Source organism: Fundulus heteroclitus, chromosome 2 (assembly GCF_011125445.2).
Source record: "Fundulus heteroclitus isolate FHET01 chromosome 2, MU-UCD_Fhet_4.1, whole genome shotgun sequence".
NCBI classification, from domain to species: domain Eukaryota; kingdom Metazoa; phylum Chordata; class Actinopteri; order Cyprinodontiformes; family Fundulidae; genus Fundulus; species Fundulus heteroclitus.
Genome location: NC_046362.1, coordinates 17,657,306 through 17,683,919, shown reverse-complemented (window position 1 = coordinate 17,683,919; position 26,614 = coordinate 17,657,306). Strand labels below are relative to the sequence as shown.

At 39.5% G+C, this 26,614-nt stretch overlaps 2 protein-coding genes across 6 annotated transcripts in view; one reads left to right on the top strand and one right to left on the bottom strand.

The window, feature by feature from the left end:
* Positions 1–19,503, top strand: part of scaper (S-phase cyclin A-associated protein in the ER) — an 89,498-nt gene extending 69,995 nt beyond the window's left edge. For all 4 annotated transcript variants that reach the window (XM_021320944.2, XM_021320945.2, XM_036149795.1 and 1 more), the window contains 6 exons: positions 1,923–2,078; positions 6,367–6,601; positions 7,963–8,112; positions 17,204–17,395; positions 18,051–18,099; positions 18,296–19,503. In XM_021320944.2, coding sequence (XP_021176619.2) covers positions 1,923–2,078; positions 6,367–6,601; positions 7,963–8,112; positions 17,204–17,395; positions 18,051–18,099; positions 18,296–18,396 — 883 coding nt within the window. In that variant the 3' untranslated portion in view covers positions 18,397–19,503. The remainder of the gene's footprint in view (positions 1–1,922; positions 2,079–6,366; positions 6,602–7,962; positions 8,113–17,203; positions 17,396–18,050; positions 18,100–18,295) is intronic.
* A 2,698-nt stretch (positions 19,504–22,201) lies between these two features.
* isl2a (ISL LIM homeobox 2a) lies at positions 22,202–25,382 on the bottom strand. 2 transcript variants are annotated; one of them, XM_012871420.3, is made up of 6 exons: positions 25,066–25,376; positions 24,569–24,758; positions 24,150–24,409; positions 23,744–24,030; positions 23,282–23,449; positions 22,202–22,869 (listed from the first exon to the last, which is right to left on the bottom strand). In XM_012871420.3, exons 1-6 carry the CDS (start codon positions 25,121–25,123, stop codon positions 22,753–22,755), a joined length of 1,080 nt encoding a protein of 359 aa, XP_012726874.1. In that variant the 5' UTR covers positions 25,124–25,376; the 3' UTR covers positions 22,202–22,752. The 2 variants fall into 2 exon arrangements, with proteins under 2 accessions (XP_012726874.1, XP_036005668.1); XM_036149775.1 differs by lacking the exon at positions 22,202–22,869 and adding an exon at positions 23,012–23,224 and having other exon boundaries at positions 23,259–23,449; positions 25,066–25,382.
* Positions 25,383–26,614: the final 1,232 nt, after the last annotated feature.

Genomic DNA, 26,614 nt, shown 5'->3' with positions numbered 1-26,614 from the left:
ATGTCATGCTCCTCTTTACCACGGGTAAACATCCGATTTCCTAAAGAGCAAGCCATATGTAAGGAATAGGCTAAGAAAATGTCAGAAAGCCTGGAAATGATCCAAGTGGTGTCTTGTTAAAATGGGAGTAGTGTGAGAATGAGGTGTACTCTGGCATGTGTCCAGCATGTCCTTTTTTTTTAACATTCAGAAACACATTCTAAGTAATATCAGTTCCTTTGTGACTTACAAATTCACAAAAAAAAAAAACAGCAAGCACTTCCATAGCTCAGAAAGGTTGCCTTGAACCTGGCATTTAGGCTAGCCCCGTTGCTTTGACCTGTAGGAGTTGTGATAGTGATGGAGAAATGCGGACCATGAGGAAAGGCAGGCCAAGCACCCTGAAGCTTTGTGGACTAGTGAAGCCTTTCCACTATCCCTCCCACAAGCAATGATTCATCTGGACGGAGCAGCTGCACAGGCACACCAATCTCATCTGCTGACCCAGTTGTAACCCCAAAGTCAGGGGGGTGCCTGAGAAAAATTGTATCATCAGACTGATAATCTCAAGTACAAACCTAAGATGTACATCTACTGTCCTTTTTAATGTGTGTGTAACTAAAGGAAAAAAAGACAAGGACATTCCAGCTTTTGCAACTCTATCTTTACCGGACTGTTATTGAGCCGTTTCCACAATTAATATGTTACAACCGCAAACCTAAATGTCTTTTGTTTTGTTGTGTTATAGACTAACAAAGTAGTTTATAATTGGGAAGTGGAAAGAAAAGGTGAATTGGTTTTCAGACAAAACAAATAAAAACCTGAAATGTGTAGTATACATGTGTACCTCAGAAAAAATATCCAGTAAAATCAATTGCTTTCAGAAGTCTGCTAAATAATCCAGCTAAGTGTGATTTAACATTGGTATAAAAACAGCTTTTCTGAGAAGCCCTCAGAGGTTTAAGGACATAGGTGAAGTCATGGCTTCATAAAGAGCAAGGAACACAGTGGAAAGGTCAGGAATAAAGCTGTGGAGAAGCTTAAAACAGGATTAGGTTTAAGACAATTACCTTTGAGGATCTGAAGGAGCTCTGTTCAGTCAATCGTCCCAAAAATGGAAGGAGTATGGCAAAACCACAATTCTACCAAGACATGCCCTCCTCCTAATCTTAGAGTCTGAGCAAAGGAGAGAATTAATTAGAATGGCAGCCAAGAGGCCTGTGGTAACTCTGGAGGAGCTGCAGAGATCCACAGCTCAGGTAGGGGAATAGTAGAATAATAGCTATCAACTTGACAACTATTGTTGCGCTTCACAAACACGAAGCTAGGCTTAATAGAAGGCTGACACGAATACATTTCTTGTCAAAAGACCATTTGAAATGATGCCAGATAAAATGTAGTTTATATTCTCTTGATCGACAAGAAAGTCGTGATGCTTTGTAGAGAAAGAAAACTCAAAACAATCAAAGCAGTGACAAGGAGCATCAGAATAGTGACCCTAATATGGATTTGAAAGCCTTGACTGGCAGCCGTAAACTCCAGATTTTCATAAGCTCCCCATACTGAATGATCCTTGCATACCAGAAGCTTCTAGAAGACTAGCCCCGGGTCAGCAGACTGTCAAGAGCCCAAAGCCGGGCTGGTACAGGGGCCACAACAGCCGTCTAATGACACTATTAGGGGTGATTTGTGGCTGAAAGAGTACAGGGAACATGATCATGAGTCCTGTCATTGGCAGAGACAAATTGAAGATATCACGGTAATAGCTGGGGGTGGAGGGCTTAGGTGAGGTATTGGCTTACATTCACACTGCAGCAGGAGTATGCACAGTAAAGGCCTTTGTTTGCTTGTGTGAAAGAGCCTTTTACAAAGAAATGTCTGAATGAAAGAGCACCTGCAATAAACCATGTAACGTTTCCTCTCTTCTTCCCGTTTTCTTCCAGCTACGTGGTAAACATGGGTTTGATTGATAAGCTGTACGGATGCTTCCTGTCGGTCCAAAGCCCTATAGACGAGCACCCCAAGATGTGTGCCTTTCTGCAGCAAGCCTCGTCTCTACTGACCAAAATGTGTAAACTCTGCATCGTCGTAACTGGACGGTGAGCTCTCATTAGACACTCTAAACGTCTCTGTGATGTCTTGATCCTCCGCTGACAAATGCACACACTTGTCTTTGTGCAAGTAGTGGCAGAGACTGTGTCACTGTTGATAGCTCGCCATCACTGGGATCCATAAAGACAACTCACGGTTACTCAAACAAAGATCGCGGTTCTTCAGCAAGCGACTCATTTAGTCCAGCCAGCAAGCCGGCCGAGCTGCCATTTCTGCAGACAGAGATAGAGATCTACTTGACCCAGTGCTCTGTCACTCACCATAAACCTTAGTCTGCGGTGCAGGGGGGGAGCCCACCCACATGTGCCATGGTGACCTCCACTCAGAGAGGTTCAGTGGCGCCGCTGACAGAGGCTAAGCACACAGTCACACCAAGGGACATAAGCCTGACTTCAAAGGATAAAAACACGCTGAACGTTACAGCAGAAGAGCCAGGTATTGCTATTGTATCACATGTTAAATTTTTAAAGGGCTGTGCAACTCGTGACCCCCTTTACATCACACTGGAGTGGCAGAAGAAAACTAGAATTTAGTTTGTCAAAGAATACTGGAAGAAAACTTTGGCCTCCAAAAAAAAGAAAAAAGTTCCTAATGCAGTACACGGTTAGCTCTTATGTTCTGAGATCTGTTCTGCTAACAGCCTATATGTCATCTATAAGAACGTTCAGTGGGCCACAAAAATATTTGGACCATGCCAGTTGCTGTTTCAGGGGATTATAATCGCATTTAGAGGCTCTGTTCTCGCCTAGCGGCATATTTCACACAAAGCCTGTTGGCTAACATCAAGTATCAGCATGCACTGCAGGTTTCATCCCGAGGTCAAACACACTCCACTTGTACATGGCTGCAAATCATAGATGGTGCTGCTGCAGTGGGCTTAAATACTCTCACTGCAGTAGCTGAACTTTTTTACTGGAGCCTGCAATGCACGAGAATGCCTAATTACATTATACTACCATGCTATTTTTTACTTTGAACTATATCAATCAAACAAATTTTATTTATAGATAAATTTTCATATTGCCAAGTGTACCAAGGGTTAGGGTTGAAAACAAAAGGACAGAAACCACTAGAGAGACATTTAAAATTATCAAACTAAACAGAATAAATTGCTTTGAGATTACAGGTGTTGTGAATTGGGGCTATATAAATAGAATTTAATTGAAATTAAAATATTGTTAAAATGATCAAGAATGAAAGGAGATGGATAAATCAATCATAGGACACAAGGAATTGTGGAGATGTAATAAAGCAGATTAGCAAGGAAACATCGGGATATATTTATATTTATGAAGCAAATAAAGTAGAATAATTAAATCCAATTTAGAAAAATGCTAATAAATCATAGTCTAAGAAAGCTAGATAAAAATGTAATATTCAACTGTAAGCCAAACTTTGCAGAAGTAATCTTAAATCTCTTAAATCTTTTTCACATTTTTGTCACATTACAACTGCACACATCATTTTATTTTATTGGGATTTATAGAATACATCAACAAACAGTGGCGCATAATTTTGAAGTGGAAGGAAAAGGATGAATTTCAAAATATTTAACAAATAAAAAAAACTGGGAATTTTTGTCCTGATACCTTTTTGAATAAAAATCCAGTTCAAACAATTGCTGTTAGATGTAATCTAATTAGTAAACAGTCCATCTGTGTGTAATTTTCTCTCAGGATATACAAAACACAGTTGTTCTAAGAACGCCTCAGAATGTTTTTAGAGACTGTATCATGAACACACATAAATACAGCAGAGGTGTGAGGGACAAATATGTGGAGCAGTTAGTTAGACCATAACCCAAACTGGTAAATACCAGCTTTTGTAAGATGTTCAAAGTGGCAATAAGAAAGCTAAGGGGAAATAAAGCCGTCTGATGTCCAGTTTACCTCAAGCCATGAAAGGAACTAAGCAAGTGGAAGAAGCTCTGATCACACAAGAAAAAATTAAGATGGCATCCCCACAGTGAAACATGGTGGCGGTATCTTTATACTGTGAGGATGCTGATCCTCAGTACGGACAGGGAAGCTGGTCAGAGTTTGTGGGAAGACGGACAGTTCTGGAAAAAGGCAATTTAGATGCAAAAGACTTGAGGATCTGCAGAAGATCCAACTTCCTTAAATATATATAGCTGGAAGGTGGTTTCGCAAATTGACTCAGGGGTGTGTATATATGTTCGCCTCACTCTTAGACTTAGACAAACTTTATTGTCATTTTGTATTAAAAATGTATTTGTATTCAAAATTTCACATTTTTATTAATCCAACATTTAAAACTGTTTAATTTTCCTTTCATGTCATAATTATGCTCTTCTGTGCATTTTAAAATCCTATTAAAATACACTGGTGCTAAAGTGACAAAATGTGAAAAAGTCAGATCAGTAGATGAAAAAAAAACATTCTCAGCCTCCTGCATCAAAAGATTAAGAGGTGTTGGTTCACAATAGGGATGGGTCCCTTTCACATCTGTTTTCACATAGTAATAAATGTTAGTTTATTAATAAAATCTCGAAAAGTTTTAATTTAACATATGTATTTCCTAATACATAAACTTCTTTGGATTTTCAAATAAACCTTATTAAATTATTTTTGAATTTTAACAGATTGCCTGAATCCACAGCACATAAATTAGTTTTTTACCAAAACAACAGTTATCAGGAACAGAGTGAACAAGATGAATAAAGGATTGAAGCTATGTGTGAATAAAATTCAGGGAATTGTTTAAATGCAGTAGTTTCAGAGAAGAAGAAAAATACTGTATTAAAAACATTAGGTTTTATCCCGCTTTGTAAATCAGGGCAGGATACATTCGCTATGTGGGAACGGACAGGGTCTCCTCTGTCCTCTCTTTGCTCTGACTACTGGCCAGTTGCAGGGCGAGGCAGCAGCAGCCACCTGTTAGACGGGGTTTGTGGGAAGTAACTCACAGCAGCAGTCACCACTCTTTCAAGACAATAACTGCAGAATGATTGGTACTTTCACCGGAAGTTACCAATAACACAGAAGAAAGTCTGTAGATTTTTCACTAGTCGCCTTTTTGAAAAAAAAGTCGCAGGATGGGTCTGAAAAATCGCTAAATATAACAAGAAGTTAGCCAAATTGCCAGCAGTGGCTAGGTGCTTTCTCAGATCAGAAGTATTCGCGTCGCTGGCCTTGCACTTCGCATCACAAGTATTGCAATGACCGTAATCTGCAGCGCATTTTGAAAAGTGGAGCCATACATTCGACCGCTTTCTATCAGCTATGCTTGCTTTAACTGGCCCAGCGGCTACTGACATCATCACGCTCTTGTGCGTGCGATGTTGTGTTTATGTCCGGCATGGAAGATCGCCCACTCTTCCTCTCCCTCAGTGTCACGGTGATGTGTTTAGGTACCGAAACATGGTACCTTTTGATTTTACATGAATTTGTACAAAGTAGTACCGACGACATTCAGTCGATGCCTATAAATGTAACAAATTCATGCAAAGACACCAATACTTTTTTTTTTTATTTAACCTTTATTTATACAGATTGATTCAAGGTCTCATTTTACAAGAGAGACGTGTTCGAACACGAGCTCAGATAGCTTACTTTTCACATTCAGTGCTGTCCTAAAATGCTGTGTTCATGTTCTTGAGTTACCTAACTTACTGTTTGAAGACTAGATCCCTGTAGCTTTTGCTCCAGATTTCCTACCAAGCCAGCATTAGGCACCATTGGCCTGCATCTGTGCCAGTAAGACCGTGTGCATTTACTGAAAGTTAAGCGATTTCTTTATTGGTCATGAGCTGCTGTCTTGTCTTCTTTTCTGCTGATCAGTATATTACTTTCCTGTCTCTTGTCGATATTGTGGATATAATGAAATACTTGTGCCATTGATATCAATCAACCTGATTTAAAGAAATCCTTGTCTATATTTCACGCTAGCTTTATAGGAATCAAGATAATTTCTACGTAGCAATTTTTGCGTCAAGCCTTGCCTCATGGGAGCTCCAGACTTAGTGCATCACACTGAAAGTTCATCCCGTGCAAAAAATGTCATAAAAACATGAATAACCTGCAAGTATCCAGCCCAAGTTGTCTGGAGTCCCCTAAACAAACATTTAATGTCTTAACATGACTTATGCTAAAGGAAAACAGCTCAGTCAAAATCTAAATCTTTTTTATACCTTTCATGCACAATAACACTTACAACTTTCTTTTAGATGGGTAAAATGTTCTGTTTCTCTTAAATAATGCAATAATTTTATCTTCTTTTTTTCCTGGTTACGCATTCCTGCCTCTTCCCCACCAGTGTGCCCAATATTTTTGACAATAAACGTCAGGATCCAACTGGGCTCACAGCTCTCCTGCAGTCCACTGACCTGGTGGGAGTGGTGCACACCCTGTATTGTATCCTGCTGCACAGTTTCGTCCCAGAGTCTGCTTCCCAGACGCAGGAACCCTACGGCCCTGGGGTCATCCAGGTGGCTATACACGGCATCCGGTTCCTCAACAGTTTTGCCATTCTTGACCTATCGGCCTTTCAGGTAATGATTTTTTTTTTTTTTTTATTTATCTGTTTTTGTTTTTTTTCCTTAACTTTCTTATTTATCAGACCTGTTTTTACTGCCAAGTCCTGTATACTGAACATATATTTTAAAATGACAATTTCACTTAATAATTTGTACCATTACCTTTTGCTGTAGGTTCTCAATAATATGTCCCAAAAAGGTTTAAATCTCCTCTGTATATTATATATAAACATATTCCTGTAGTCCATTAATGCATGCTTCTTTGAAAAAAAAAAAAAGCCATTCAAAGAGAAGTTGCTCTCCGTGGGACTAATTTGACCTGCGTACGTAAACACAGGAAACCTTTGACCTCAGGTCATTTTCTAGAGGAGGATTAGAGAGCCCAGTGGATGAAGTTAGGATGAAACGCAGGTGATTATCACTGTACGAGGAGCCATACATTACCCACTCTGCGGAGGAGAACGCGACAGCTTGGCCTTCCTAAGTCACCACACAATCCGAGGGCTACACAAGCAAGCCAGAATGCTGTTAATTATTTTAATGCCTTGGGGTAATTACTTTGAAGCAGCTTCCTGTCACTGACTCGCCATATTCAGACAACTCAAAACAGCTGGAAATGAAAGCATTTTCCCTGCCAACGTTTTATGAACATTTTAAATTATGTTGCTTTTTTGGCCGGCGCTTGTAATCACCTTGTGTTTCACATTACTTCACCGCGACAGCTTATACATATCAGTAGTGATCGGTTTGATCAAAATTTAAGCTGCTGGCTCACTCTTCTGCTGCATCAGCTCACAAAATGGTGTTTAGACCAGGATTTAAAACCGCCGAGCAAAATATAAATGACTTGGTTTTGTAACTAATGATAGAGGAAGCTGTAACTTATCAGGGATCTTTGAAATCTGTTCCCTTTTATTCAGTGACTTTTGAAGAGATTTTTTTTCCTATTATTGTAAAATTGTTAAAGTAATTATAAATATTTAATGTGTAAAATAGCTCTCAGATTAAAATAACTAAATTTTGTTGTAAGCCCTGCATCCAGCCCCTCAGATACTGTTTACGGCTGTTTAACACACCCAAACTTTTAGTGCAATTTTCAATGATCTTACGGTGCTCTGTCACACTGGCATGTTTAATAAATACTCTCTGAGCTCCTCCTTGTATCGCAGCTTCTAAGCTAGGCTTGGGCTGTTTTTACACTTATGACCCGTTTGATTTGCTTATATACCTATACCATGTACATTTCCGCCAACAAAACCTCTAACCTTTTATTGCTTTGTGGAGTTATATTGTTTGGCACTTAGAAATAACAAAGACAACTCACATTTAAATTACTGTGAGCGCTCAACGACATGTTTTGTCTGTTGTACGGTCAGTCCGTCCTAGGAGCCGAGGGCCTCTCTCTGGCTTTCCGGCACATCGTCAGCTCCCTGCTCTGGTACTGTACCCAACATTCTTCTGAAGAGCTGCTACACGAAGTCATCATCTGTGTGGGATACTTCACCGTTAACCACCCGGACAACCAGGTAAACCACCCACACAAGCCTCAAAATGATTGTGGTGTTTTTCAAATCAGAATATTCATTAAAAAAAAAAAAATATATATATATATATATAGGTATTTGCCATAACCCTAATCACTTTTAGGGTTAAATTGCATGGTTCTTTCTTTACCTTACTAGGGTTTAGAAGTGTAAAAAAGGGGCATACGAATTATTAAAAAATAAGATGCTTAGCAGGTGTGCAGTTACAGTGGCATGTAAATAAATTTAAAAGAAGTTAACTTCAACAAGTGAAGCCAGAGTTTATGAAACCCTGGTGGGGTTTTTTGTTTTTTTGCGAGGGGGGGGCGCAGAGGCGAGGGCAACGTCATCATCTAATTTCCATATTTGTTCATACATTTGTAACCCAGACTGTAGGAAAAGTTTTACCAAGACAAAAAAAGTTAAAAATTGGTGATCAAGTGTGTTTGAAACTAAAAATTACCTTTACAGACTGATTTATGAATGTTAATACATTGCCTGAATCCACAATGCATAAAATAAACTGTACCAAATATAAAACTTCTTTGGATTTAGAAATGAACCTTATTAAATTATTTATGAATTTTAACACATTGCCTGAATCCACAGCACATAAAACTGTTTTTTACCAAAACAACAGTTATCAGAGGCACACAAAGTGAATGAGTTGAACAAGTGATTGAAGCTGTATGTGAATCGAATTCAGGGAATTGCTTTAGTGAAACAGTTACAGAGACAAAAAAAAAGCTTTAAAAGTAGCTTTAAAAACTACATTTACATGACAAGGCAGCAGCAGCTGTGCCTGTGAGACAGCGCTGAGGGAAGTGGGAACTTTGGTGTAAAGTTGCTATTAAAATAAAAAGTGTTGCTAAAAACTGCTTATTGCAAGTCCTTTTTTTGAAAGAAAATTGCTAGAGAGGTCTGAAAAGTCGCTAAATATAGCAACAAAGACTAAATGGACTACACTGGACTTTCATCTCTAGTTTTCTTTCCCTCCTGAGAGCAGCGCACTGTGCTGTTGCTATTTGGCAGCTTGGCAGCCACAGGAAGAAGCAGGCAGTGTTGTTGTTGTTTTTTTTTTTTCAAAATAAAGTACATTTTAACATTTTGTGATATTTAAATTCTTTTCAAAATCAGATTATTGTTAGTTTAAGTGCGCAAATATGGGCTATACATAAAATAGAGTCTATATATATCTATGCTTTACATTGTTTTACCAAATATATAAAAAAAACTCATTCTGAAGGTGTGGTGGCTTTTATTTTGCCGTGGTGGTGCGCCACAATCAATTACATGTAGCGGAAACCCTGGAAGCTCATCTAAACATTCAAAGTGAAATATAAAATTACATTAGATCAGCATAAGAACTTTTAGTTCAAAACTGTTTTGTTATGGTCATTTGGAGAGTTCTGCAGAATGTTGTATCAGAGCACAAAAACTGAAAGATAAGTTGAAAAAAGTGTGAGAAAGGTTGTGCAGGAAACCGGGATAACTGCATCCTTGAAAGGGATTATGAAGCAAAGCCAGTTCAAGTTAAAAGGTGAGGCGTGGCCGGCGGATAGAGCTGGTGCTTCAGCTACAACGATGCGTGCAGGACATGCGCTACAACAGAAATAAATGCTTGAAATATTTAACTATGTGATGAATCTGTTGCTTGAGCTTCACTTTTGAATATAATAAATTAACTTGTCAGATGGACTCTAATTTATTGAGGGGCAGTTGTAAATAATAACTGATCTGGACATTTTAATATGGATTTTTTTGGTCCGTTCTTAGTTTTGTGTCTCCCGTGCTAAAGCTGCCTGGTTTCGTAGCGTTCTACTGTCTGACCTTCTTTATTCAACACAAGGTTCCTTTGAGGAGCGTGAAGTTGTCGACTTTTGGAAGAATAGGCCAATGATATCGTCCTGCTATTGTTCCCCTCATGTATTATTTGTCAGAAAAAGGGTGTAGTTTTGTAATTGTAACAAAAAGCACCTGTTTAAAGATTCATGCCTTGGCACCTTCCTGCTATTGGTCTGTGTGTCGTCCATTGTCCCACAGAGTGAGCCTTTGTTGTCACCTGGAGAAGCAGAGCAGTCTGCTTCCCCCGGCGTTACAACTACTTAGGGGGCTCTGTGGAAGTGAGCAGGATGTGATGAAGCAGACCTGGCTGCTGTGTAGCTGGCTGTCATGCATGGCCCGTCTACCGGGCCCCTGATTAGCCATGCTACACTTGGCTGGGCTTTGATTAGGCTAAGCCTGACCCACACGAGCAGCAGCCACCGTCTCAGTGCGTCTTTACGCATCAAAGCAGCATATCTGCAATTTTTTTTCATTATTTTATTCATAATTAAAGGTTCTTCTATCATTCTGTCTAATGTAGTTCATTGTAAATTCAGTTAGTATATTATACTAAATGAGTTCTGATTTAAATGAAGTGTGACCAAGAACCAAACAAAGCTAACCTTTTTAATTCTTGCTCATGTTTAGGAAAATCTCGCATTTCTTCACAAGGAAGAACCGCAAACAAAACTCCTTTCACCTTGCTTCTGGGTTTAAAAGAAAACACATTTAAGTATAGATTGTCAGGAAACAAGATCCAATCCAAGTTCACACAGTTGATCTTTGCCAGTGGTCCAGTTCCTGGAATGCGTCCATTCAGTTCTTCACCAAGATGGATGACTTCAAGAAGGAATATTTAGAGCAGCTTGAGCTTTTCTCCAGCTAATGTAAGCACTGGCAGGACACAAAAGCGGCCCGACCCGGGGCCTTTGCAGTCACAGAGACTGCTGATTCACTGTCGGCACACTAGCTTTTGTTTATACACATACTTTAGAAATACAGCTGCTCATAAAAAGCAGAACTTTGAAGCAGACCTATACGTCGAGATGTATTCACTCAGCTTTGAGGGGGCTTGAATAATTCAGCTGTCACACAGAAGGGAAAAAAAACATTGGAAGAGTGACATATGTAGGGCTGTGTTTTTTTATAGTAGAGTCACTGCTTATGGGGGCACCTGAGCCACGTAGCCATATGTTTCTTTGTCTCCGTTGGCGCCTTTGGAAGCAAAGACATACAGCTAATTAGATGTCTGGTTGGGGATAAATAAATGTACTTTTTTTTTTCCTCCTGGAAGAGAGATCTACCGGTAATCTTCTTGTCTGTAACTCCAGTGATTCATTCATGATTCATCCAGTGATGATGTGTAGGATCATTTAGCTGATGAGATGGTAATTGTTAACTGGTGAAATGTTAACCCACCTTATTCCTGCATACTTTTCAAGAAGACACAAGCAGTTTTAGAGTGTTGAAATCTAACGAAAACATTGTTGTGTTTTTTTAACTCATGGGACACCACCAGTCCCAGAGAAGTCAAACAAGCATCAAAACCCCTGTTTTGTATCTTAAACACACAACCTGGTTGCCTATAAAGGTGTTAATGGAGCTGTGTTGGTTTCTTCCATTCTAACCAAAGACCTCTTTGTGCTTATTAGAGAGGCACCAGTTAGGCTTTTACCACCCATGTCGATTCTCAGACTGTTTTTATTTTCTGCTTTGACCTGTGGACTATGATTTTCTGTGTAAGTAATGTAACGTATGCAGACTCATTTGTCTAAACTTGGTTTTAAGTGAGGATTTAATTGTAACACACCTTGATTTGAAAAAAAGAAATGTCCCAAGAACATTAAAATACATGGCCATTTTGAATCCAGTTGAAAATGAAGGAATTAAAAGATTATTATTATTATTATTTATTTATTTATTTATTTATTTATTTATTTTTGCAATAGTGCCCTTTTTAGTGAATGTTGTTTAAATCGCCCCTTCACCTGCAGTAGCTAAACATGTTTCACAGATTTTAATTAATTCAACTTTTTGGTCAATTATGCAATCACATTCCGATCCTTATCCAATTATCATTACAATTTAAAACAAAAAGTCAATGAAAGGACATGGTGTTTGAAGACTTGTGCAGTGAAAATGTGAGTTTTCAGCTTTAAACAAGGAGACAAAAAAATCTGGATATTTAGTATTCGACCTGAGAATCACCAGCCATACGCAAAAAGTTGGTTTATTTCGATGACTAACGTATTAGTGTTGTTTCACTGCTGCTTATGTGTTATAAACTTTTTATTTTAGAAATTCAGTTTGTGACCAATTTTAACCTTGACTGGCCCTGATCTGTGATCAGCCAGTTGGAAAGCTAAAATCCCATCTGTCGTCCAGATAGTGTACTTTGCTCTACCTAAGAACTGACCGGTCGCTCCAGCACCACTGTTCAGTGAGAAACTCATGACAATCAGAAGAAAGCTAGGCTAACTATTGTATTATATATAACTATTGTATTATATTGTATTATATATATATTGTATTATATATGAATGTTAGAACATTCTAGACAAGACATTTCTTTGGCGACACCTTGGCTGTTAATTTAGGCTGCTGCTACAAGTAGGATTTAGCAGATAACAGGAAGCTGAACACGTTTCAGCAAAGATGCTCCGTTTCATCATTTTGGAGCGTTTAGTTCTGTTTTGATTTGTAAATCTCATCAGCCTTTTAGAAATCTAAAAGTTAGTTTTACTATAAACAGAATACACGCACTGCTGTTTATTATCAATGGTCACAGCAATAATTATGTTATTTGTTAAAAGCAAATGCTAAGTTTAAAATACCATATGAACATGTTTCTGTTGAAATAATTGTAAAGTCCTCTGTAAATTGGTAAGCACTAATCTGTCATGAAGTAGTAAATAACATTTGTTGCAGTTTATTTAAAAAGATACCAGTTTTGTTAATAAGTATCTTCATTACTTAAATCTCTGATCGGTGCACCTATAATAACTATACCCTATGAGACGTAGATCATCTCCTGACAGAACATTTACCGTACACATCTCCAGAGCTCAGCCTTATCTGTGGGGTCAGTCCTCTTCTTCCCATTCTCTTTGAGGGCGTTTCTTTCCCCCCTTCAGGCCAGAGTCAAGCTTAAGGTCTATAATTCCTGTTAACCTGATGTCGAAACTCTTCCTTCAGCAGTCCATTACTGGCAAGACAACCAAGCCCTCTGCCTGCAGGGTAAGTGCAGCTCGTGCAGACCATCGGGAGCCAGCAGCGGAGGATACACTAACTGCATAACCCCAGCAGAGTAAACAGAGACATCCACACACGCTCCACTAACTGGCAGGAGAATGCCTGAATGTTAGCTCGGTACATGATTTACACTCTGCTTCAAGGGTGAACGCAGGTCCAAGCAACTTTAAGTTGAGCTGCGGACTTTTTTTTTTACCCCTGGAAACCTTTCAGTGAGAAGTTTTCATTTGTCTGTAACACTGTTGTCAGGTTGGTTTCGGAGTCTCGCTATCAGCAGTTCAATCTGGAACGGAATGACAGCGTTCGCTCATAGAGATAAATACGAGTTATTAGGTTTTATTGTGTAAACAAAGGGTTTCACAAGGCTTTAAAACTGATGGGTACCTTTAAACCTGAAGTTGAAGTGTCGTTGTCAGTGCCTGCCACTAGCACAGTGCAAAGGCACTTTGCTCAGCCATTGTGGAAGTCTTTAAAAAAGCACTAAACAGTAACTCTGCGCTGCCTGCTCTGCTGCCTGCGTTATCAGTTAAGGCGTCCCACTGGATCTGGTTTGTATTGTGGATTTAAGTGTCAGATATATGGCCCTACTTTACCTCCAGTTCCTCCTAAGGTGTTGGGGTGTCTGGATAAAGCAACGGTGAAAATACCCTTACATATGATGGACTGCAGCTTTTGTAAACTTATAAATACAAGATTTGTCCAGAGAGCTTTAAGCAAAAAAGTTTCTTTTTTTTGCTTCGTTTTTTTTGGATATATCGGGTAAAATGTGACTGTTTTTATTGTGTATTAATGGCTCTGCTTCCCACACCAGGGTTCCTCAGGAATTTGTTTGTTTCAGAACATTAATTTTACACACTCTTTGTTGTCGTAGGCTGCGAGGAAGTCATGTGGTTGAAGCACTACAAGGCTGTTTAAAAAAAAAGAAAAAGAAAAAAAAAGCCAGGTCTCCGAACTTAAGAAGGAACAGAGCAACTCAGGCACTTGAGTTTTCTCAGGATTCTTTGTTAAACGTTGACCAGAGCCACAAATTCAGAGCCTAATTCTCCGTTTTATGATGTTGAGCTTTGAGGTGGAGATACCTGGACTGTTTAGTTTCAGTGTGGAAGTCGTTTCAGATCTTGTTGTTGATCTTCACCTGGACGACTGACAGCTCTGTCTACCTCCAGACTCTCTCTGCCACCAGCCTTTGTTTTATGTCTTTCTGCGTCAGCCACTTGAGACTGGACAATTTGTTTAAGCCGCTGAAGATTGAATGAAGATGCCTGGTTGAAGATTATGAGATGCCTTTGTGATTAGTGTGTTGGATCCCCTCTGAGCTTTAGCTCAGACATCGACTACATGCTGAGGTTTTTAAAAGGCTGTGCATAAATACTATGGATTAAAACACTAGAATGATCAAATATAATTCTGTAAAATCAGAACGATTTTGAGTTCTTTTGGATTATTTTGCTGCCTAAATGAAAGCTTTTTGTTCCTGCAACTGGGAAGTTAAGATAAAATAGAACAAATTCACAGGTGAGGTAAGAAGTAGCATGGGGATTTTTTAAAATCAGCTCCATAATCACTCCAGGATTCCTTAAAAAACAGAATTTAAGCTTTCACGTTTGTTTTACGAAAAGGTCTTCAGCATTTCAGTAAATGGCAAAAAACAGGGAAGAAATGATTCCAACAGTAACTTATCTTAACAGATTATCACGTTTCAAATTGATATATCTAGTGCTCTTAACATCTTTAAGAATTTCACGGCCAAGTTGAGACTAACCTGTTCTCACAGATTTCTTTTAAGTGATGATCGGAAATGAAACGGTTTTGTGTCCTTTGAAACAAATAAACAAAAAAAAGAGGGCAGCTTTGAGGCGCCTCTCTTTAAACTGATAAAAGCAATGACTTATTGCTTTGTTTATTCTGCCGCTCAAACTCAGAGTGCATTATCAGAGGAGGGGGGGGCAATGGAAGGGTATTAGGGTGTATTTGTTAAAACCTTGTAAATCTTTTGAATTTATGCCACTGTGACTGTGGGACCTCACTGCAGCCTTCTGGTTTCCATTGATGTTGAGGCGGCGGTCCTGTGGTCTGTACCTGTAAACCTGCACCACCGAGATTTAGCATGTTAACCCCCCCCCCCACCCCCGGCTCTCAGAGGGCTGATGACGGCCGTCTCAAGCTCAGGGCAGTTGACCAGCTCATTAGGCTTGGGTCTCCTTTTTGAGCACTAGAGTATTGACGCTGGGAGTGATTTTCTTTATGCTAAGAAGTTGCGATTCACCACGAAATCTGCTATTGACTGGGTTTGGATGAATTTTAGGCAAATACTACCAGGTCATGCTGTCAGCAACACTTCGGTTTGGAGGTTGTTACCGAGTAAAGACTAAAACTAGCTGTTTTTCAGTTTGAGGTGTTTAAATGGTAAATGGCATGTCCTTGTACAGGGCCTTATCAAGTCCAGAGGACTCTAAAGTGCTTTAAACTACAGTCATTCACCCATTCTTGTGCTGACAGTGGTGAGCTACATTTTGTAGCAACAGCTGCCCTGGGGTAGACTGAAGCCATACATCGGCACCTCAGGGCCCTCTGACCACAGCCAGTAGGTCGAACCGGCAACCCGCCGGTTACAGGACGAACTGCCCAGCTCCAGCTCCACTGTTTCCCCAGGAAAAAAAAGAGCTGCAAGAAACTTCTTAAAAGGAAACTATATTTTCGGCCACATGTCGAGACATTTTTTCTCAAATCATTCAGTTGCAAGAGAGTGAGAGATGGCAAGACTTTCAGCAGATAGCAGGAATATTGACCGTGTTAAAGCAACATTGCTTGGTTTTATTCTTTTGAGCGTTTTGCCTGTTTCTGTTATAGAAGCCTTTGGATGCAGAAATTTTGAAAGATTTTTTTTTTTTTTTAGAAAACTCTGAGTTAAGGCAAGGCTTCACTTTCTCTAAGCTAGTGGTTCCCAATGATTGGGTCAGGAGAGACCCCGTTACAAATCAACAAGTGTGGAGTGCATCCGATCCTCATAAGAAATCAAACAAAATAAATAAAATAACTACAAAACTTAAATCATATTTATGCAACAAATGTTTACAGAAAAGAAATACAAATGGATGTACACAGCCCATTGGCTGAGGCGGTTTATGTTGTCGTTTTATTCCTGTTTCATTGGGCTGCTAAAACTGCTCGTATAATCAACAGATATTAAGTCATGAGTCTCTTCCACTATTGTTTTGTTCTGAAAGTGTAAAAGTTTGGCAGTCACTGCTTCTGGAAATGCAAACATGAACTTGTGTTTTAGTAGTGCTAGCCATGCTTATAGCTCTAATTAGATGCCAAAGACGGTAAGAAACGTAAACCTAAATAGTTTGGTTGTAGACTATTATTAAAACCCTGTTTTACAGCAACTGCACTCTCACCTCATGGATGACATTGTCTTTTCTCCTTTTATAGTTAATTAATGGAAATTCTAAAGATATATATTTTCACTGCTGTTCTCATATACTCTTAACTAGCCTATGCTGAGGGGAATCTCTTGACGGACCAAAGCTTTACCGAATCTCCAGAGAAAAGCTCAGCAGTGCATCTCTGTTGCTGGTAATGGCTTTGCTCATTTCTGAAAGTTGTTGGAAGAAGTTTGCGCGTCACGTCTTTCACCTCCAGCTCCACCTCTTCATGCCCCGGTTGCACTGCGAATGCCCTCTTAACCCGAGCTCAACTTCTGCACCGGCTCTGTACTTTGAACCTCAAGACGAGACTTGAAAGTTCGGTTTGAACCTCTAATGACATCTGTTCACATTTCAAGTGTTCCCTCTGTTGCAGCTCATTCTGTTGACATCCTGCAGAACGTCCCCACCATTGTGTTTTATTGTGCAGTGGGAGGCTCTGCCCCCCCCCAGGTCTCCTCCTAATGGCTGCTTGTGTGTTGTTTTAGTGGCAGATTTACATGTGGGAGGGGCGCGGGGTGCTGATTTACAACCAGCAGTGCCACCGACGGGGTTTTAGTGACTGACTGGCCGCTCGTTGTGTGTTCCAGGTGATAGTGCAGTCTGGCCGCCAGCCCACCGTGCTGCAGAAACTGTGTCAGCTGCCCTTCCAATACTTCAGCCACCCACGCCTCATCAGATTTCTCTTTCCAACCCTCATCTCGGCCTGTTACAACAACTCTCAGAACAAGGTGATCCTGCAGCAGGAGATGAGCGGCCTGCTGCTGGCTACGTTCATTCAGGTAAATAAGGAACCGCTTGGGGGGAGCAATGTTCTAAGCTGTTTTGAAAAAATTGAGCAAGGAAATTTATTCATTCGGCTTTGTTGACTCGAATCATCTCGTTTTTTAAAAGATATGAAAATTTGGGTAATTTGTGCACATCGCACATTTCAATCACATTAGCAGTCCATTAGCTAATTGACGAGCGGCGTTCTGGGCCGCCGGTGAATCTGCAGCAGGCAGGCTTTTACCAAGATAAATGGATTCCTTCACGGTGGATTTACCTGCCACCGCCTCAACTCCCAGTAAACATCTCCTCTCCTTCATCTTCCTCTGACAACAAGCCCTCCTCGCCACGCCGCAGCCACCGCTGTTTAAACACCGATTAACTTCCATTCAAAAGAAGACAAGCCATTGTCATTTCTTTCAAACAAACCAATAATGCATGGCGTCTTGCCCCGCTGCCCTCAGCCGTGTTAAGCTCAGGAGCATTCCTCCGAGTGGAGCAACTTAATCCTGGATAGCTGAGTAAATCACTGAGATGGAGGTGTCACAGCGGCTTTGACGTTTCCTTCAGCTAGGGTTGCTTTGTGCTTATGTTGGAGAATTAAGAGTCGTTTCATTCATAAATTAGTATGACTGCATCCTCACTTACAAAGTTCATCATTTCTCTTAGGGCTGTTTGGGAAACGAGAAGGATTCAGACGTTAAGATAAATAAGAACGGTAAGTTATTCTGTGAAATTTATACTATAGAGAATTTAATTCCTTCTGTTTTAATTAATTTTGTTTCTAGCTTGTGCCTTTTTTAATGACATTTTGTCTTTGTGAGAGACTTTGATGGGTGAAATTCCTCTCTAAAGCATTAAGGATTTCTGTCGGACACTCGGTATAAAACGTAGTCCCTTCTCTCCCTGTGCAGATACCGACTGTGTGCTGGATTGCTCCATGCTGTCCTACCGCTTTCCAAGAGATCAGTGGGACTCAGCCCTGCAGTTTTTCCTCAAGAAGCAGGAGGGGTGATGCAGCTGAACTCTTGTCCTCTGAATTAAAAAGCACACTTTAGCCGTTGCAAAGGGAAATTTCTTGGTGACATAGATGGAGATGCGTTAAAGGCCTTATATGTTGCATCTGTTTTGATTTCTTGGAAATCTGGTTGATGCAAAAGAAGAATTTGCACAAAATGTCTTATTTGTTCGTTAGAGTTTAAACTCTTTACTAGTCCATTTAATGTTTAAGTCGTTTTGCATTTATTTCATCCTGTTGCACAGTTGATACAAATAAAACACTTAACTATACTGTAATTTATAGTTTGCCAAACATTCTCACCAAAACTGTCTGTTAGTTTACTGTATTTCAGTGGCTGCGTAAACGTTAAATACTACTCTGATGTTTCACATTTTCATATTGCCAGGTATTACACGTTCATTCTTGATAGGAGCAACTTACAAGTTACATGTGTGTATTATTAGCATAAATACAGCTCATACCTACTAGTTATTTACGATTCAGCTAATCCGTATACTGTTTGAGTCTTATGAATCCATTTTGTTTGTGCAGTTGATAGAAATAGGACACATTTAGTTATTTAGAATTGACCTGTCCTTTACATTTGTACTGTTTCTGTTAATTTATTGGACGTAGTTTCAGAATGGTTTATCGTGTCATTTGAACGATCTTTGAGATTCATATGGTGTCATAACTTTCTCCTTTTGCTTTTGTGAGTAATTTAGACGTTACCTTGTATGTAGTATGAGTGTAAATAAGTTATTTATGCATAATACTTTTAAAAAATCTGGATTTTTGTTATCCACATAATTTGTTTACTGTTTGAATGCTTCATTTGACTCCATCTTTTCCCGTTGTGCAGTTAATAGAAATAACACATTTACTTATACTATTTATAATTTACTTTCTGTACCGTTTCTGTTAATTTATTTTATGGTTTATTTTTTCTTCTGTCACAAGAACCAGAATGGTTTGTGCAGTCTTCATGATGCCATTTTTACTATCATTAGAAAATGTTAAGGATCTATACTTTTTAGTTTCATAACGTTGCCATCGTGATTCCATGTTGTCCAAGGAGCCATTTACAAGTTAATGTTTCAATTAATAAAGTTGTTAAAATACTGTTTGTGTCCTCGTCTCTGATTTATTCTGTACATGATGAATGTTATAAATATTGGAAGTATTATTTAGGAGGGGGAAAAATTTAAATTTACTTGAAATGAGGATTTAGTTTCATAATACATCCCAATAAGAAAAATCCCACACGTGCATATTCAGAGATCTGTAAATGACTGAGACCTCTTTACTTTCTCTGTTGTTTTTTTTTTTTTACTTTTTGAAGGCATGAATTTCAAGGGGGACAGATCTACAATTGTACTACCATTTCTCCTAAATAAAAAATATTGTCATTTTGAACATTTGATTTTCCACCACAGCTGTCATGCATCCTACAATGCCGTCTTTGACTTTGAGTTTGGTCCAGGTGATCGCCTCAGCAACAATGGGGTGTATACTGGAATACAAAAAACACTAGGATGAAGTTGCTGTCATACATAGAGATATTGATTTAATTATTTTTTTTTTATGATGCAGGGGTGTTTCTTTTAGTATATCAGAACGTATTTTTGAGAATGTTTGTTTGAATCTGGATGTTAAAGCTGAGCATTTTGTTTTCACCACCGCGAAACTGGTACCATTTCCCAGCTCTTTCAGGGTTGCTTTAAGTCAGTGATGTTGAAATCTGGGGCCTGTTAAATGTTCAGATGATTTATGTGCTAAAATGCATGGGCTATCTCTAAAGTTTATGGTTAGTATAGCAAATCTTTTTTTCTACATTATCTAGTATTTTATTAATGCCTGTTTCCTTTGTAAGCTTAGCTATTGCTACAGTGAAATATTTGGCATATTTAGTCTATTCCCAGCATGTTTTTTTTTTTGTTTGGTTTTTTTTTGGGGGGGGGGGCGCTTCTTGTTTAATAATTATTTGTATTTGAATAGGTCTCAATTTCCCTCACTGATTAAAAGCCGATCCTCCCCAGCAAATTGCTGAGGTGTAGTGTGTCAGTCCCGGCCTGACCCGCATGCTCTCCTGTCCAGCGGCTATTTGTCGCTCAGGATTCCTGCTGGAATGAAAATAAACTGAGGACGCGCAGGGGATGCGTCCGCAGGCTGCGCATGGGAGTCCCGGCCCTCGGCGCTGCTGCGCTCCGGCGCGTTTCGCTCCGAGTCCCCTCAGTGGATCCCTTACAGGTGATGCCAGATGCAGATAAGGAGCCGCCGCTGCCTGCACTCCGTCTAGACCTGATGCAGTCCAATAATACATAGGCTCGCCCTATGAGTTGTGCAGCCCATGGTAGCTGCTATCGTTGTTCAAGTAAGAGCAAATTTATCTTTATGCCACTTCAGCGGTCTTGTGTAAATTGTTGCTTTGAACCTGCACTGCAAAAGGGGCGTCATGATAGAAATGAGAGCCAACGTAAACATCCCAAAAAAAACTAAAACACACAAGCAAGAGAGCAGCCGCAGCCTATTGTGTCTGATTCGCTGACCCGTGACCCAGGGCAAAAGCTTAATAATATCTTGTCAGCAATCAGTCACTGATCCACTTGGCTCAGAAACTATATGAACAGATTACATCGGCTGTAAAAGCCAAACCTGCAGCCAAGTTTTGCAACAGCTTTTTAAATATAGGCTTTAATATATAGTGTATATTCGTCTTGCGAACTTTCTGCCATTTCAGCACTTCATCTTCTTGCAGATTAATCTAATTCGTGGCGTTTTGGTATTTCTAACCTTTATACATACACACACACACACACACACACACTATATATATATATATATATATATATATATATATATATATATATATATATATATATATATATATATATATATATATATATGCACTATTTATTTTTTAACGTTTTCAGCTAATTTTAGTTGCATGGAGATGAATGGCTGATGACCAGATCACCAGAGTTCCTTTACTTACATACTTTTTACATTCACACTTCAAACAGCGTTGTGCTCCTACCAATTAATTAATTATATATATATATATATATATATATATATATATATATATATATATATATATATATATATATATATCTCGAATACGTTTTTGTTACTGCACAGATTTCACTGTGCACAATTTTGATGTCAAAAGGTAAGAATCTCTGTGCTGTTTGCCCTACATGGATCCATGGTAGCACCACCTCCTACCCCCTCCCATTTTTAAGGGAAATAAAATTATTATTAATATGCAAATTATTGTGATGCCTTTTCTTTATTATACTCCCGTATCTTTGTTGGAAGTTTTCACTACTTTCTGCTCTTTCAGTTCTAACTATATTCAGGACAACTCTGCTTTTGATTTATTTACTCTATAAATAGTTATTCTATAACTTCTATATTTTATAACTTAAAATTTGTAAAACATTCAAGTTTTTCTTCAAATTACTGGCGTTTTTTTTAATAAATGTACTATTTTGAAAATCCATTGACATATTTTTGCTCTTTAAGGCAAAACTTCTACATATGTTCAGCTTCACTTTTAGGAAAATATCTGACAAAAAAAAACATCGGATGCAATCGTCGCTAAGGAAAGCCTTTAAACTGGGTGACGTCATCACCACTCTTAGCTTTTTGGATTGAAACTTTTCTAACCAAACTCTTCTTACTCGCGTATACTTCGCTCTTCATAAAACAATATATAACCCAAAACATGGCCATTAGTGTTTTCCCCCCATCTGAAAAATCAAATCCTCTTCTTTAGAGAAAACAGAACTTTTAAACGCCTTAATTGAGACGCCGATTATGCATGCAGTAAGCAATTGTTTTATTGACAAGATCAGTTATGTTTGTTTTCATAATAAATAATAATAACTTATCTTACTCTAGGAAAGGCGAGAGGTGCACCTCTTTCATCTTGATCCAATAATTTACAACAGTCTATTTTGGGAAACGTTCAGATCATGCACATTTACACAGGTTGCTTTTTTTTGTTCCTGACAAACATACTGGAATCTTTGACGTCCAGCACAGGCTTTATGTGCTTCAAATCCCATCGCATCCTTCCCAGTATATATCCAGGTACCTATTGGCACGACTTTTCTCTTTCTCTTTCTCAGGAAGCCCCTCGTGTTCATCTACAGCTGTGTATCCAGGAAGCATTTCTAGACCTCCAAGTCCTCCCAGGTTTGGACCTGCATGAAGGTATCCTGCAGAATAATCCATCCCCTGGTCCATTGAACAGTCAGGCGGCGTCTTTTTGCGCCTTCCTTTGTGGGGGATGATGATGATGAGGAAGAGGAGGAGGATGATGATGCGGCGGCGGCGGGCCTCCAGCTGACCCCCGCTGCCTCCTCACGTGTCGACGGGACTGGGAACCATGCTGTTCGGTGTGTCCGGTAACTGAGACGACAGGGAGGTCACGTCGCTGCCCGAGGAGTTTCCCAGAGAGCCCGACTCGGAGAAAGAAACCTGTATGGACGAAAAAAATAATAATAAATAATAATTATTATATAATGGTGTGAGCTTGATCCAATATATATATATATATAATATATATATATATATATATTTTTTTTCTTTTTTTTGTTAAAATCGCTTTTCTTTTTCAAATTGCATGGTCATCTGCTGAAATCACAGCATTTATGGGATTTAGGCCATCTTTAAAAGGTTTGAAAACAAACCTAAGCTTACAAAAAAAAGCTTAAAAAAATTGTATCTGTTGTTGATTTTACGCGACCTGTTTCTTTCTCTCCCCAGAGCAACTTACGCTGTGTGCGTCTTGCCTGCACTTTCACACATAACCCCCGGCCGGAATGCAAAAAAAAAAAAAAAAAAAAAAAAAAAAAAAAAAAAAAAAAGGTGTCCTGGCTGCGTAGCCTACCAGTTGCTGGAAAGCAGGCTGATCCAGGTCGGTCTGCAGGGCAAAGTCGCTGAGGCTCTTCCACGGAGGCTGGTAGGTCTGCACCTCCACCGGATTCCCCTGCACGGTGTTGTCGTGCCGGATCGGACTGCCGGCCACCAGAGGAGTGCCCGTCAGGCCCTGCAGGTTCTGGAGCGGTTCATTTTTATGTCAAGAACTTGCACATTTAATGAATCCAACAAGATAATGATGAATAAATAAATAAAAAACACAGTAGTAGGCTATATGCTGTTGCATATGTGTTCTATAAAAATGGATTTTAGTAATAAATTATAGAATTTAGTATTTTCTTTCTTGTTTGTTTATGTTCAGTTATGTTCTAATTTGCACGTGTAAATAAATATCCTTTGATTATTGTCGTGACGTTGTTTTTTTTTTTTTTTTAAATAAAGCTTTAAGGTTCTGCTCTGCTGCAGCACGTACGGTTTTGTCGCTCTGCTGCTGCTGCTGGAGCTGCTTCATCAGGATGGACTTCTTCTTGTCCTTGCAGCGCTTGTTCTGAAACCAGACGCGGATCACCCTGGGGCTCAGGCCGGTCATCTCCACCAGCTGCTCCTTCATCAGCGCGTCGGGCCTCGGGTTGGCGTTGTAGCAGGTCCGCAGCGTGTGCAGCTGCTTCTCGTTCAGCACCGTCCGCACCCGGGTGGTCTTCTCCGACTGCTTGTGGACGTGGTTGCGGTGGTGAGGTGGGTGCCGGACCGAAATGGGATCTGAAGGAAAAAGGACGTTTAAAAACTGAGCAACAATTTTGCTACATATGCACGTACTGTATTTTTATTTTTTTATTATTAATAATAAAAAATAATTCATAATAGTAAGAACTGTTCACCTGCGATGTGCAGCGGTCTGGTGTGAACGTTCCCCGGGCTCAGCGGGCTCCCTGCCGAGGACCGCTCCACCAACAAGCCGTGGTCGGCCCGGCACAGCAGCTCGTCGTCCCGCAGCGAGAACTCGTCCCCCGGCAGGAGGTGCCGGCTGCACACCGAGCACCGAAAACACTCCATGTGATACACGTTGCCGCGGGCCCTCATCACCAGGTCGCTGCTGCAGAAGCCCATGTCACATTTTGCGCATTTGATGCCAAACAATCTGGGGAAAAAAAAAAAAAAAGAACACCGTGGATGTGAACTCATCTTCAAACAGCCCTGCTTGCCTCAGCATGTCCAGATGAACGCGATTGTTTTTATTTATTTTTTAAATGATTGCTCGCTTCTTTTGTTTATTAGTAGCTATTATTAAACGGCATACCTTGCATAATCTCTTTTACAGTAAGTCTTGCCGTCCCGGACGAAGCAAGTGCACGTCTCGTCCAGGTACTGGTTGCACTCTGCACACTTGAGGCAGGCTGCGTGCCACTCCAGGTCCGGGGACACTCTCAGGATGTACTGGTCGTGTATCTGACTTCCACAGCCCACGCACATTGCGATTCCCGACTTCTCTGCAGGGAGGGAAACAGCCTACAATTAACGGGGAACCTTAATTCATCCTGTAATGAGACGCACGTTGAACCCACCTTCACCTTGGGAGAAAAAACAAACAAACAAACGAATATTTAGCAGCGGTGTTAAATAGTCTAAGCGATTGATCCTCATATAAAATGAATAATTAGGCCTACATGACAATTATTTTTTTTAAGTAAATTTAGCTGTAGGCTATTTATGGAAAACGTCAGAGAAATAAAGCTGCTTAGAATAAGTAAAAAAAAAAGTATAAATGTGGGCTCCTCGTGATGAAAAGAGTCTTACTTTTTGAATGATCCCCCATATCATCCAAGAAAGAAGCGTTGAGCAGCACGTCCACCATGCAGAGGAGAAAGTCGAGTTGCAGCGCCCGCGGACGGAGGAGAGCAGCGGCGGAGGAGCCCGACCGTCCCGTCCCCTGGCTTCAGGATAAACTTGTAGCCTATTCCTCCTCCGGGAGGTGGAGAGAAAACAAAGACCAATCGAGCAGTGACGTCTGCAGAGACCTGGACCTGTCTGGGTCCGCGGAGAGGGTGCCACATGCAAATCTCCGCCTGGACCCCCTGTCTGTTTGTGCTGCTCCCCGCTGGCAACGTGCTTTGCCAATATCTCTCGTCTTCAAATGCGAAAGTAACTTTTATTGGTGGCTATGAACGACTATAGGAGTCCGCTATACTTAAAATGTTCGGTTTGATCGTGTTTGGTGCCGCCTGCTCTTGTTTTAGGAGCTCACGCTGGGTTTACTGAAACTGCTCCAGTCAGTCGGTATCTTCATCATCAACAGTTTATTTTCATCGGTTCTTGTTTTTTTGTTTGTTTTTTTCTTCACCTGCGGCCGATAAGATAAATGTCGAATACATGCTAAAGATAGCTTGCTATGCTTAAACCATTTATGAATGGAAATGCTTATTTTTATTTTATTATATTTTATATATTTTTTGTTATTGATGTTATGTTTTGTTTTATTTAAAAGAGCCAGATGGCAAATATTCAGTCACACCGCTGTGGGGCGCCCTCTACTGGAGGGATTTTCACATTGCTAAATTTACAGAATATCCTGAAAATCAGCACCAGAAACATGAGAAAGTCTACGTGGTAAGATTAGAGTTGAATATGAAAAAGTTGAAAAATTAATTAACTTTTTTTATATTAATGATTAAACACCCATGTTTAGCACCCATTTGTTTAGCATCAGAAAGATATATCTGCTTAATCACTGACAGATGGCTGACTATGCAAACAGATAGTGAAACTATGTTATAGATGCCAGGGGGGGAAAAAAAGCACATCTTCTTTATTCATCTTTTTAAAGGGATTATATTTGGGTATTTACTTTCTTGAACTATACTATCAAATGAAAAAATATATAAAGATTTTGCATAGTTACAATTAAGCAGAAAAAGAAAGGGACAAATCATGTTTTCTTTCCAATGTAAAATATAGTAAATGCAACAGATAATACATTTAACTTTATGGGTGTTTACATGAAGATATTTACTTGTTTGCATGTTACAATCAAATCCAAAAAAATTTTTTAACAATTTTTCATGCAGAAAATAATGTAAAACAAAAAGACAGAGAACAAAATGGAATTAACGGTTTTCATTTTTATTTATTTATTTAAGATAATTAAATATTTCTGCAGTGAAAAAAATAACAATCGAGGGGCAGTAAACATATTGAAAAAGACACTTTTGCAGACGTACATATAATGTAACCTGTTGCTTAACACATTTCAACATTTACATTCAAGAACATTTACACAATTTATCAGATTGGGACTGATCTTTACTCAGCTGAGTAAAATTAACTGAATTAAATCTTTATTCAGATT